At 38.7% G+C, this 14819-nt stretch overlaps 1 protein-coding gene across 1 annotated transcript; it reads left to right on the top strand.

Annotated features, from left to right (window-relative positions):
* Window positions 1-4027: 4027 nt before the first annotated feature.
* Window positions 4028-13224, top strand: wnt16 (wingless-type MMTV integration site family, member 16). Its single transcript, XM_066704947.1, has 4 exons — window positions 4028-4382; window positions 4652-4878; window positions 6630-6916; window positions 10557-13224. The coding sequence occupies exons 1-4, from the start codon at window positions 4288-4290 to the stop codon at window positions 11019-11021; spliced, it is 1074 nt and encodes a 357-aa protein (XP_066561044.1). The 5' UTR covers window positions 4028-4287; the 3' UTR covers window positions 11022-13224.
* Window positions 13225-14819: the final 1595 nt, after the last annotated feature.

Here is a 14819-nt window from a genome sequence, read left to right as displayed (position 1 = left end):
CATAGTCTATTTAAATTCAGAGGGAACTTCTCAGAGGGATTCAGAGGGATATTGTTTAGATGTAGTAGATTCAGTTCTGTCACTTTACCTACAGATATTGCTCCCAAAGCTTTACCTTAACTTACCCTTGCATTGGCCTTGCCCTCAGCCCACTGGCCCACCAGCATGTTGGGAAAATCCCAGATGTCCCGATAGGCCAGACTATCACTGGCGCCACACCCAAAACGGCAGCCAGTAAGGACACTTTTGTCAGCTCTCCCACCAGAGGCACATGTAATTGAAAAGAGGTTCACGGTGTCTGAGCTCATTATGGTGACATCATCCCCGATTGGTAGAGAGTACAAACCCCGGGTGTAGCACTGACCGCACACACTACATAAATAAACCTGCTGTACTGCCCAGCAGTCTCCAACACTAAGGGTCACCCTGACCATGCTGATGCTTGAACACTTGTCACCTCAGTCTCGATCACATCATCCTGTAAAATCCTTGAGCATCTTAAAATTGACTTGGAGTTTTCTGCACAGGAGGCTGCAATATTTAATTCTCTATTCCTAAAACAGTAGTACATTTTTCTAAAGATTAATTCTACCATTACAGACTCAAAAAGGAAAAGAAATCTGATTAATCCCATGATTTTTCTTGGCCATGTGCCCTTGCTCCCTGAGTGTTAGATATAACATTCATTTACAGACTCCAATGTTTTTATAAATCATTAATGTCCAACACATAACACAATATCTGGAGTAGTTTATTACAATAAGGTATTGTCTGTTTCTACCTGCTATTGATACTTCCAAGTCTAGCTATAGTTTATGACCATATACATTAAATTCTTCTTTTCCATCAGGAAGCAGCACAAGCAGTATTTGCATCCTATGTCATAGCTGTGTGGTGGTGGTAACAGTTCTTTAAACTTGGTTTTGCTGGGGAGTTATCAGTCACCTTGGGAGTTATATAAGTTTATCAGTGCACTGTTAATGTTAATAAGAGACACACTTTCATCTCCAATACACCTCTGTAATATGGCATGACCTGTGGTAAGAAGAAACCCTCACGCACATTAATGATTCACAGTCTGAATATTTTATTCTATCCAGCCCTTAATATCAAAAGAGTGTGGCAGTGCAAGAATGATTTGATTTAATACAGCTAATTCTACTGAGAACAACATGCAATGCTTTCATTTTTCATTTAATCCAGCCCTGAACATAGCAAAGTAAGCTCCCGAGGGGACATTACATGTCAAATTAAAAAAACTTCACCTTTTCCTTTTCAGTTTGAATGTAAATCACAAAACAGATCTTGCCTATTATGAATGGTCCTGATACTTGTAATGATCTCATGAATAATTGTAGAATGACATGATTGTTATTCTATCCATGCATACTACCAGTGCTCACCTATGGCTCTGAAACCTGGTCACTAAGCACAAAACTGGTACCGAGTCTCCAAACACAAAGAATCAGGAAAAGATATTTGTTCGGGATAACAATAGGAGACAAAAAAAAACAAAAGAATCAGAGAACAAACAAAAGCGTGTGACATCATTGCAAGAGCTGCTTGCAAGATGTGAAGATTCAATGTATTACCAGCAAAGCCATCTATTAGCTGGGCATTTTGTAAATTTGTCAAAGGCTTGTTCTCATTCTAGACTGTGAATTGGGCCCCTAGCAGGTATTTGTGGATCTTTTCAGTTGTAGTGCCAGTGCCAGTGCCAGCTCTGAGGAAGGGTCTGATTCAGTGCCAGTGGCTCCAAGCTTGAAAGAACGCTAATTAACCTCATTTTGCTGGGCTGAAAATGCAGAGCTGTATAGAGATTCTCTGACTCTCTGCCTTTTTCTTTTTTAATGGCTCACTTATTGAATGGCTATCAATGCATCGTGATGCCATCATCAATAAGCTCGGATGCAGGGTTCCAGGATTTCCTTGATTTCCTGAAATAGGTAGATGATCGTGTTTCTTCTTGATTTGGTGTTCCAGCAGAGGATAGATGGATCATTTTGTGTGGAAAGTTTGTTCTTGCAGACGACTCCATGTTGTGGCCGTTGCAGAGGCCATGGTTAGAAGACAACTCCCCGACGCCTCCTCACTACGATTTCCAGCGTCTCAATGTATGTCTGTCAATGAGTTTCTGTATTTGTCTGGCACCCAATTCAGTAACTGAATTTTGAATATGTTATAAATCAATAATTTGGGTTTAGATAGCAATTGTTCAAAACGCACACCACCACCGATCTATGATTTAGAATCACTTGAATATGTTTCGTCTGTCTAGCTGTAAATCTGTTTCAGGAATTGTATATTCCAATAATAATAATTCCAATAACGCAATACTACTACTACTACTACTACTACTACTACTACTAATAATAATAATAATAATAATCGGTATTAAAGTACTATGTACTAATTTTATTTCGCATGATTTGTATTATTGTTAGTTATTATTGTTATTATCATCATCGTCAATTATTATTAGTCTTACATGCAGAAAAATAACGATCTTGCAAGAGATTAATTATTATTATTATTATTATTATTATTATTATTATTATTATTATTATTTGCCTATTTTCCCGTTCCAGCTCATACACAGACGGTTAATGCTTTTGTACTTTTTTTGTACTAAACCAGAAAAACTGATTTATAAAGTTATAACCCACTGACAGTTCACAAAGCCCAACACACTGACAAACGCTGACAGACGCAACACAGATGATTCGACAATATTTATAATTATTATTATTTAAGTTTTTAATTTGTTATTATTAATAATAATAATAATAATAATAATAATAATAATAATAGTAGTAGTGGTAGTAGTATGTTGTTGATTATCATAATGATCAATAATAATAATCATCTTCATCATCGTCATAATCATAATGGATGAAGCAGATTCTCTATATTCCCTGGACACCTTTTGGTTGTCGTGATGTAAAAACAGCATAATTGGTCTTGGAGGCTATAGTTATTATGAGTAGCTGCTATGATCAGTAAAATAAATAAATGAATAAGAACGTTGATTGATGAAAAAGATTCTCACTGTCTCTCCTACATATTAAAAACATATTATGCAAATTATCTATAGCCTATTAGGCTACTGTTACATGCAAACAAACTATTTTAAGAGACTATAATATTATAATATTAGTATGATTTTATGATAATAATATTAATGTGCTGGTTGCATTCTTTATTGGCGATTTGATGGAGAAAATAATAAGAATAAGATCATCTTCGGGTAAACATGTTGATGCACAATTTTAAGGAATTGACGGAATGAGCTTTCCTTTCCAGTCTGGAAGCTTGTATATTGAGACGAGTCGGTTGATATCATTTCACATTAACGTGACCAACTGCACCAACTCAACATTTTGTCGCCCTGAAAATTAAAAACGGTAAAAAATAAAATCCAATAAAATAAAATAAATGTCTGTTTTATTTTACATTACTCTGTCTTCGATTGTTTATTTGCAGATAGATTACATTTTAGATGTATCTATATTAGTAAAGACAATGAGTTAACTAGGCAACTGTCACTACCACTGCGTACATAATAAACCATAACTACTAGGCTACCAAAACGTACAAAAAAGTATTATTGTTGTTGTTTTTTATTGCCTATTGAATTTAGTTAAAAACATATGGGTTTTTTTATTATTATTAATGTGGCATTTATAATAATAATAATAATAATAATAATAATAATAATACATTAAAATGTGAAACTTTTAAATCGGTAACTGTCTTTTCAAAACTTCAATAACTAGACTAGATCGAATTAAATACAACACAATGAAGGTGTTTGACTTGAGGCGTTATATATTTTACATTAAACACGTTTTCTTCGTGCATCAGCCGAGACAACACCGATACATCAGAGACACCTCAGCGTCCTCTGCCGAGTTGTCCAATCAGCTTGCAAGAATTTCATGGCTGCTGAATATTAATGATCAATGGAGCCAATCAGAGTCTGGGTGTGAACTTGGGAGGAAAGCACTCGGGAGCTCGGAGAGCCGCGGATTCAGTGCGCTGTTTCCATCCTGGAGCGCGTCAATGCACGACCGCCTTATCGGGGATCTGGGTTTGTTTGGCTGTTTTTTATTAGTAGGCAAGTTTCACAAAGTGTTCCTCATTTAATGAGTGCAAGTGGAGTATTTCTCAAACTTGGCATCGCTTGTAGACCGAACAGCCTGGACTCGACTATGTAGTCCGGCTACAACCAGGCGGACCTGCTCGCACGATCCGTTCCTGCCTCACTGCAGTCAGACGCGCCCGGTGATGGAGAGAGGGGCTACTTTCGGAATATTTCGACTTTGCATTTTCTTGATCTTCATTTTTTCTTTACTCCCTTTCCATTCCCAAGGGAACTGGATGTAAGTCGTTTTGTTTAGCCTGTGCAGAGAACAAACCTTTTCACTTGCGTTAACAGTATGACACTTTTATACATAATTATACCTATACATAAGTTATAACGTTAGCAGTCTGTCTTGATGGAGATATATAGATAGATGGATGCACATATGCAATAGAGAGAAATAGATAGGTACAGATCTAGCTATAGATAGATAGAGACATACTGTAGGTGTGTGTGTGGTTCTTGATTTCTGGAAATATTGATGTATGTGCTTGCATAAACCTTTAGGTGGCTGGGGATTACACCCTTGGGAGTAGCCGAAAAAATGGGATGCGCAAAGCTGCCTCTGAGCGGCGCACAGAAGGCGCTGTGCCGGGGGAAGCCGCTCGTGCTGGCCAGTGTCCGCGACGGAGCCGCGCTCGCGCTGCGCGAGTGTCAGACTCAGTTCCGCCACGAGCGCTGGAACTGCTCGACGCGCGCGGACCCGGCTGTGTTCGGATTCGAGCTCACGAGCGGTGAGTGGCGCACGCGAGGGGTCCGGGGGGCTTTATTCTGCGGGCCGCGTTTGGGTTTGATTACAGGTATATAAAGGAATCACAAGTTATTTGGATGTCTGAGTCAGCATTCATGGGTTAACAGTCTGCTGAAAGAATAGATCACCGCTTCACTATTTTTTCTTTAAGCAGAAGTGATCCTTCACTTAGATCTAACGTCGCATATTCAATAATAATGGGGAAATATATATTTCACGTTTTCATTTTGTGCTTTACACATTCGAAATCATATGCATATATACATTTATAAATATGTGTGTGTGCTTATTTCACAGTTTGAGTTTGGGGCATTTAAACAGTGTATTTGATCGACACAACAGCTGTAGGACACAATTACAAACATCTGCTGTGATTCATCTGTCTCAACGAAGTTCGCAGTTAGCTATGGCCAAGTGACTCCTTTGAACAAGGGTCTTGTCCATTGTGCCAGGTTTAATCCTGTGGGTTTGAAGTCCTTATAAAATACATTTGTAAACTGTAAAAGACTGCAGTAGTATCTGGAAATACTCTTAACCTTCAAAAAAAAAAAAAGAAATGTGATTTTGTGATTAAAAACAAAAATCCTTAAATTATGTTTATACATGATTTTCCCTCATTAAAAACAAACAAACAAAGAACTCTTCCTATATAGGAAGATATTTAAAGAATAAAGTTGATTGAACTGAGTTAAATTAGTGAAGTATCCATCAAAAAGTTATACACCCTCTATAAAATTAATTTCCATCACCAGGAATCTTTTTGGGGGTGGGTGGGGGCTGTATCAGTGCTCAACAGACTATGAAAACGATACAATAAAAACAGTTTAAAAACTAAATTGAACATTTTTTCCAATGGAGGGTGTGTGAACTGTGTCCTTGGATTAAATATTAGACACATTAATTATCTTGTGCAGTGCAGTTCAGTCTGCCTGTGCGTGTCCCAGAAAGCACTGTGGTTCCCATGTCCTGAGAGCTGTTTCATAGAATAATGTGCTTTCTGTAATATACATGCCAGGATTTGTTGAATTGTTGAACTAAATTAACAGCAGACATTTTTTAATCAGGGTTACTTTATTATACATGATTTATTTAGTTGGTTATTTGTTTATTGGCAGGCACCATAAACAATATGATACAAATTATTCTCTTTATTTTGAGAAATTAAAATCTGTTAGATGTATATTACATTTTCTATCATGTTCTTGTCCAGGAATACCTTTATTCTTTTACTTTGTACTTATTTTTAATGTAAGTATGGGATACAGTTTATGCAGGTTTTTCCACCATTGTATCATCTGAATGTTTTTGTTTCGTGACCTTCAGCACTGTTCAGGATTCTCCATGTGATGTGCTTCTGAATCATTTTTTTACATCTGTATTCCCAATTCACAACATGGTTATTTAATTAAATGTAGCCTTGTTGTTGGTGGAGGTCCATGTAATAAAATGTTAAGGACACATCATCTCCTTTTTAAAAACATGGAAGAGAAACACCCAGTGGTGCAAAATAAACAATAAGCATTTATTTTGCTTTTGAGCGCTTAGGTTAGACTGATTAACTTGGTACTTGTGCACTTATTTGTGTGTGTGTGTGTGTGTGTGTGTGTGTGTGTGTTGCAACATCATATGAAAAAATAACAGGTATTGATTTAGCACAATGCTTCAAATGTCTTCAACATGGGCCCTAACGTACAGAGGCCAGACCATGACCCTGACTGATTGATTGATTGCCAGGAACCAAGGAGACAGCATTCATCTACGCTGTGATGGCAGCAGGTCTGGTGCAGGCTGTGACGCGCTCCTGCAGCGCCGGGAACATGACGGAGTGCTCTTGTGACACCAGCCTGCAGGGTGGCGGCTCTCCCAGCGAGGGCTGGCACTGGGGCGGCTGCTCTGATGACATCCAGTACGGCATGTGGTTCAGCAGGAAGTTCATCGATAATGCCGCGAGGAACGTCTCTGCAAGAGGGACGGACGGGCTCTTCACCATGAACCAGCACAACAGCGAGCTCGGCAGGCAGGTAAGGAACTGAAACACAGGAGACATTGTAGCAGAAGTCTGACTGGGAAGACGTAATGATGGACCTGATTGATGATACTTTTTCTCTTAAATACATTTTTAAGCATTTCCTTATACAGCAACACTCCATTGTGATGTAATTTTATGGGGATGGACAAAGAGGCGAGAATAAGGAGTTGCATTGGTTTTCTCTTCAATTTATTGGTACTTCAAACATGGCAAAAAGACAGTGAGAGTGTAAATCCTGTGCATTCTTACAGTAAGGTCTCTAATAGACTAATAGTGGATGCATTTTGTTGAGGATTTATTTTTCTGTTTGGAAGGACAGTCAGGACAGTGTTACATTTTGGATTAATTCCTTTATTACCAGAGGAAAAAGAACATTGCTTGTAAAATAAATAAGTATGTATTTGTTATAAGGCATTAGGACATGGGAAAGGAGACCCTGGTTATTATATATGACAAGAAGGAGATCGGCTTCTGTTGGGCCATGACTCCCCTTTTCACTGGCAGCTCAGAGCTGAACAAGGGCTGGGTTGTTATACTGTGAAAAAGCAGAAGCCTGGCTACTGTATTGGGATTCAAAGCTGAGAAGCAGTGCTGTATGTCGTTTTACAGTTTGCCACCAGTGAAACCATCAGCTTTTTCAGCGCATTACATTGACATTTGGTTCTCCAGTGACCTGCAGTGGGAAAACATACTGGGTCCTACTGGACCATCTTGGCTAGAGTATGCTCTTGCACCCGGGTTGGCTTGACTATGCCTGAGCAAAAGGTGTGCTTTTGCAGAAGCGGTATGAGATTCACACAGTCCTGTAAGGTGATTTACTTGTACCACATGCAAATTCAAGTGTTATAATCTGAACAATTCTACCTGACACTCCAGTCTCAGGCAATAGTGAAACAGACTGCAGTGCTACATTGACATTTCAATCTGCAAAAAGAAAAGTTAATTGCATGCTTTTCTGCCATATACATTACTGGAGGCATTTTGTCATCTAGAGTGACGCAGGAAAGGCATGTCTGTGTCAGTAAAAGCAATCCCAAAGACAAAACATCAAATTTTCAAGACCATTACACTGAGCTGAAAGTCATTTCTGCCACTTTGTGAATTCTTAATGTAAAATTTACAACAAAAACAGACTGATTGAGAGCTTGGTCCTCCCATGAAGCCAGCTTGGTACACACTGCATCAGGGAGTACAGATATATGTCTGAAAACAAATCAAAATTATGTCACATGGTACTAAAGAGCAAAAGGAGCTGTCCACTGAACTGCTCTTCGTATGCTTGTTTCTGGGTGTTCAGAAGTGTACAAAGTTCTGAAATGTGCAAGAAATTCAGCAAGACAGGATTAATAAGAATTGACTTATTATGTAAAACTGTGAAATGATCTATTATGATGTATTGTGTATTCATAATATTGTGTATTCATCATTGTCAGGGCATCCACCTGTCAATTTAATATGTATATTATTATTTTTCTATATTAGTTATCTGTTATTGCCACACTTAAATTAAGGTATCACTAGACCTTTAAATCACAAAGAGACAACCATGAGCCCTTTTGTTCTGCTGCACCTCTCATTTCTGCTTGCATTTTATTTGTACGTTGTGTGTGTGTGTGTGTGTGGTGGGGATAATCAAAGGATTGAGGCTTTTGATGTTTGTAATCCCGTGACGCCAGTATTACTTTGCTATCCCCCAAGAAGCACATCACTGAGACGGCGCGTATTGAAGTGCAATTGGTTTCACATTTAAACCACTTAGATACCATGCAAACGAAATCAGGAATTGTCCTCGACTCATCTTGTTTTATTAGATGCGGTCCGGTTTCCCACTCCTTTCATTTCTTATGTGTGTAATGCCATTTTTTCTGCCTTGTCAAATTTCCCTACCAGTAGTCAAATATAACGAATAAACCCGTCAGGTGTTTCTTCTACAAATCTCGACTCAAAGTATTTTTTAAACAGATGTTTTGCCATTCTAATTAGATCAGTGATAATCACGCTTTTCTTAATTAAATGAATTATTATTGTAAGCACTTTACTAATCAAAATAAATTGAATAAATATGTTTCCACGTGTATGTTTTTTTCAATACACAGTCTAGATCTGGCAAATGAATTGCTAGTCTAAACAACTTTTACTGTCAATCGAAAATACAATTGCAAATTGCTTACCTTCACTTTTGCTAAACACACAACACACACTCACTGTCACATGCACACACACACACACAAAAAAATAAAAAAATATACATGCAATCAGATAACTTTTATCTAGATGTTTAATTATTATTATTGCATTGTCCCACATACAACAGTCCATGTTGCTTTTCCTGTGCACTCAAATAGGTTTCCACACACATACTGTGTTTACAGACTATACAAAATGAACCTTTTGATGTGTATTATGTGTGTGAGTGGGTGTGTCTATCTCTCTCTCTGTGTGTGCCAAAATATTGTGACAACAGGGGTCATGATTCATTTAACCACAACTGAATAGTCTGGGATGAATAACAGAAGTGTATTCTGCCCCAGGCATCAGGTGCTGGATGCCCACTTTTTGACAGGAGAGATTTTTCCTGGGAAAGGAAAACAGAATAACCGTATTTTTCCATTGATAGTAAAATGCAATATGGGGGAAGTTTTGACCCAAAATATATAAATATGCAAAACATAATCTGTCAATACCATAAAATAAAAGTAGTTATTTCCCACACTCACAATCACCTCTGTTCACAAATGAAGAGGGGGATCTGTTTTTTAATTGATATACAATGATGATTATTATATTATTATTATTATGTACTGGTAACTAAATGATTATTTGGTCTGCATCATTCCAGAAAGAGAAACTGATGACATACATTTCCTCTGTGAATTGATAAAGCAGGGATTTAGACTAAAGGTATTTGGAAAGAACTTTCACGGATGAAGAATCGCAGAAATCTGAAGCAAAAACACTTTCTATGGGTAAACATTGGTATGAATGTATTTATTTAATGAAATGTTCACAATCTGAAGAGAGAGAAAAATGCACAGTCACCCAAATATAACAACACAGCCCTGGTGGGACATGAGAAGAGAGGTCACCTTTCCACCCAGCGCTGTTTGTTTATTGTTACACAGGCATGCTAGTTGGACACAGCTGGCAAGGCTGTAGGTTCATTATTTATTCCCTTGTTACAGTCTGTGGTTAAAAAGATCTGTAGTGTCTTCTGTATTTACTGTTCCGGGAAAATGTGTACTGTGTACTGTTTAGGTATTTTCAAACCCTACATACCCTTCATGTTACTGTGTGGTTTTCTACTATTACTACCACCACTATTATTGTTATTATTAAAAATGGCTTACTCTAAAGTGTTTAGATGGTGTGAGCTACATACTGTTCTAATAACAAATTGATGTGTATGTGAGAAAAAGGAAGCATACATTTCAAATTATTTTTAAACGATTGTCTTACAAATGCTGTATCTGAGAGAATTATAAAATGTTTTAATGCTGTTACTCTTGTGGACATCAGTCCATAGCAATGACCAGTCATCCGCGCCTCTATGGGGCCGGACAGCAGAAGGTGTCTGGTGCAGCGCTTAAGACCGGCTTCATCTCAGTTGCTCTGACCCGTATCTCGTCCCCCAGGCTGTGTCCAGGATGATGTCCACGGACTGCCGCTGCCACGGCGTGTCCGGCTCCTGCGCCGTCAAGACCTGCTGGAAGAGCATGGGCGCGTTTGAGAAGGTGGGCGTCTTCCTGAAGGACAGGTACGAGAACAGCGTGCAGGTGCTGGACCGGCCGAGCAAGAAAGTGCGGCGGAAAGAGAAGGAGCAGCGGCGATGGCCCGTCGGCAGGGAAGACCTGGTCTACGTGAACAAGTCCCCCAATTACTGCCTGGAGGACAGGAGCGTGGGCATCGTGGGTACGAGAGGGAGGAAGTGCAACCGCACGTCGGCGGGGCCGGGCGGCTGCAACCTGCTGTGCTGCGGGCGCGGCTACAACACACGCGTGGAGCGGCAGGTGCGGCGCTGCGGGTGCCGCTTCGTGTGGTGCTGCTACGTGCGCTGCCGCCGCTGCGAGAGCATGAGCGACGCGCACACCTGCAAGTAGCGCCGCCGCACAGCCGGAGCTGCGCGATGTTTGCACTCAGTGTGATAAACTGGTTTGCATAGTTGGAGAAAACAAACGAACATAAAAAGCAGCTTCCAAATTGGTGATTAACAACCAACTAATACTGACATATGTAACGCATTAAGCACATGTGAAGATATGCAGAAAGGGATGTAAAGGGAACATGATCTCGCACACTAACAGAAAGCCCCCTCAAAACAACGCGTCCTTTGCAAACCACAAAGGGAGAAAAAGTAGGGCGAATGTGTGTAATGTGAAAGGTACATAATCAATGCATGACATGTACCCACAAGCTTAATTTGAAACTATGTTATTTACGGATTAATTCGGTATATTAAATAATGTACATTAGACTAATTGTTTGTCAGCGATGTGTTTCGAGAGTTTGTTGAACACAGAAATAGAAACGGAGTCAAATGTTTGTATAGGCTGCCTACAGTCTGAACTCAGTTAAACCAGTTGAATCCTTAGAGTCAGTGCTCAACACGCTGTGGAAATGTATAATAGATAAGTATTGTTTCATTAAATACTTTCAACTATATCTGTACACAGGTCTTTCACATAAACAAATCCAATATAGCCTTTATAGTTAATAAATTGACTATAATTATTCATATTCCGATTAATAATTTGGTATAGAATTTATTCAAAGTATTCTTCCATCTATTGCATTATATTTCTGATTGATCTCTTTGTGTTTTATAATGTACCAATGATTTTACAAATGAATAAATACATTTCGTAACAAAAACACACACATACACAAACCCAAATAAATAATACATACATGTTTTGGTTCTTTTAATCAGGAATGCAAATACTAAGCATTTTTGTATAAAAAGTTACTTTAAAAGCTGCTCTTCAAACAATGTTTGAGAAAGTTTAAACTGTACAGCATATGGAAGCAAGAAAATGAAGAATATGTATAAAAAGAAGCTAATATTATTTAACTCCATGACATTGTTCATATTTTGTAAATATTTTAATTATGCTCATGTAAAACATTAAAAAGAAGTCAACTATGCTATGCACAAAGTAAAGCCCGGCTTTTAATTGTTATAAACCTGGCTTTTGTTTATGACATTTATCATGGGATTATTTCTTTTAATTTTGTTGAAATAATTACTGTTTTATTATTGCTATTTATTTCCTATGTTTATTCTTTTCTGTCAACACCAAATGAATTAATTGTATCTTTTTAAAATAAGTAATATTCCACATTGCTTTGGGGAAATTATATAGTTTTAGTGAATAGTATTCAACACACTTTATTTGAAACAAATGTAATTATTATTCATTTAATTTAATTAATATTGTTCTTATTTATCAGAGGCTCTCTTTTTTAACATAGCTTCGCACTGGAATATTTCAATAATGGTTTCTGTGTTGAAATCAATCACAAAATAAGCTTTTTTTCCGAGGAGGTGTTGTGTACTTTTGACTACAACTGTACACATGCTCACACACACGCATGCATATGGACAGACAGATATATAACAACCCTTGGAGAATTGTGGGTGTTTGGTTTTAAATGCATCCTGCTTAATTAAGCGGAGGCACTTCCTCTGTCCCTTTGACCAAATCGGTCTCTTTTCAGTGAATGTGAAGCATTGATTTGTGAAAAGTAGCAAAGCTGTGCAAAATACCACAAGTCTTTTCCTTAAAAGGGGGCTTAAGGTTAACTTGGACCCTATATTTTAGTGAAACACTTGGAGCTTTAAGGTGGAAGATGATTTATTGGATTTAAGCAAAGACGAGCAGAGATAATGCTCCATCATTACAGTTTTGCTTAAAAAGATACTGAGACTAAATAAAGCCTTGAAAATATGTTCTAGATGGCTTTTCCCATGTGTGTCATAGGTCCCAGTCCTGCAGATTTAACACAGCGCACACTGTTTTCAGTACTGCGCTGGTCTCATAGAAAAAAAATATAGTTGGAATGTAGCACTCTGAAAAGCATTATATCATATTATTTTCTTTTCAGTGTATTTATTTATTTATTATAATTGGTGTTCCTGGTGGATTGGTAGCTTTATTGCTGATTCACAGACATCTATCTTGTATTTTACTGAAGATGGGTAATACAGTTTTTCACAATACAGTTTCAGTACAATGTTTCTGAAATCAGCATGTTAACTGATTTTTGTTTTCAGTGAGTTGCTGAATAAAATATTTTTAACATACTTTCTTTCAAGTGAACAGTAATTGTATTTAAATGACAGGATTTCCCTTCTATACACTGAGCTTGAAGTGATTGTGAAATAGTTTTGATACTGATACAACAATTGAGTTTAGCCTCAAAGAACACCTGGCTCATTTGGTTGTGTGCTAGTTTATGCTACACAATCAAAGTAACTGGTCCCTTTCTTTATAACATGTCCAGAATACACCGCCGTAGACATCCTGCGAGGGTAGTCTACATTGTGAAGAGACATGGACAATCTCACTGCAATGCAACTGACAGGAAGGAAGAACAAGAAAGCAATACTGATTTAAATTAAAATAAATTAGCCAAATGAAAGAGGACATTTTCTGACGGCATTTTTCTGCAAACATTACCCCAGGCGGGTGGTTGGGGGCGGGGGTGTTCTGTGCACACACTGTGGATGATGAACAGCAGCACTGTCCTCCAGAGAGCAGCCATCTCCGTTGTGGTAGGAATGAATCACTGTTGGTGACACTTAATAATAATAATAATATTTATTTATTAGCAGATGCCCTTATCCAGTGCAAAAATACAGTGCAGTTCAAGGCATAAAACATATTACACATTCCAATTTACACAAGTGTATACAATATATGGGGTCCTTACATCATGGATTGTAAAAGTCGATGAGTGCAGACAAGATGTTAGGTTAATCAATTAACCAAGGGAAAGGGAGCATAGGGGAAATCAAAATCAGCAGGGACACACGCACCCGGGGACACATATGGAAATTGGGCTTCAAGGCATTCAAGACGAAAAACAGGAGACACTTCTTCACACAAAGAGACATCACAATCTGAAACAAACTCCTCAGTGATGTGGTTGAAGCTGAAAATTTGGGAACATTTAAAAATAGACTGGATAGGATCCTTGGATCACTTAGTTATTAATGGACACCAAATGAGCACGATGGGTTGAATGGCCTCCTCTCGTTTGTAAACTTTCATATGTTCTTAAAATAAACAATACGAGTACTAGTAATGCAAGGTAAGTAGTATGATAAAACGTTGTATAAGTGCTATCTTACAGGAGAGTAAATTACTAAATTACAAGTACTGTCTGAAAAGATGTGTTTTGAGTAAGTGCCAGAAGGAGGTCAAGGACTCTGCTATTTTGACTTCAGTGGGAAGGTCGTTCCACCACTTAGGGGCCGGGGATGAGAAGGAGCAGCTCTGGAGGAAGGAGAGTGGAGAGGAGGCAGAGTTAGTCTTCTGGCACTGGAAGACCACAGTGGTCTGCAGGGGATGTATGGAGAGACGAGTGTCTGAAGGTAGCTTGGTGCAGTGTGGTCGAGACAGTGGTAGGTGAGGGTCAAAGTCTTGAACTGAATGCGTGCAGCTATCGGGAGCCAGTGGAGGGAGCGGAGCAGTGGAGTAGCGTGTGCGAATCATGGCAGAGAGAATACCAGACGAGCCGCAGAGTTCTGGATGAGCTGGAGCGGCGGGTAGTGGATGCAGGCAGGCCGGCCAGGAGGGAGTTGCAGTAGTCCAGGCAGGAGAGGACCAGTGACTGGACGAGCAGCTGAGTCGAGTAGTCGGTGAGGAAGGGACGGATCCGGTGTATGTTGCTCA

This window comes from Amia ocellicauda, chromosome 5 (assembly GCF_036373705.1).
Source record: "Amia ocellicauda isolate fAmiCal2 chromosome 5, fAmiCal2.hap1, whole genome shotgun sequence".
Classification (NCBI taxonomy): domain Eukaryota; kingdom Metazoa; phylum Chordata; class Actinopteri; order Amiiformes; family Amiidae; genus Amia; species Amia ocellicauda.
This window is presented reverse-complemented; position numbering and strand designations above follow the sequence as displayed.

What these genes read in the sequence shown, in the direction of transcription:
- wnt16 (XM_066704947.1), top strand. Translation starts at nt 4,288, where the DNA reads ATGGAGAGAGGGGCTACTTTCGGAATATTTCGACTTTGCATTTTCTTG. An exon ending in CATTCCCAAGGGAACTGGAT is followed by an intron (nt 4,383 to 4,651) that starts GTAAGTCGTTTT and finishes ATAAACCTTTAG; the next exon opens with GTGGCTGGGGATTACACCCT. An exon ending in ACAGCGAGCTCGGCAGGCAG is followed by an intron (nt 6,917 to 10,556) that starts GTAAGGAACTGA and finishes CTCGTCCCCCAG; the next exon opens with GCTGTGTCCAGGATGATGTC.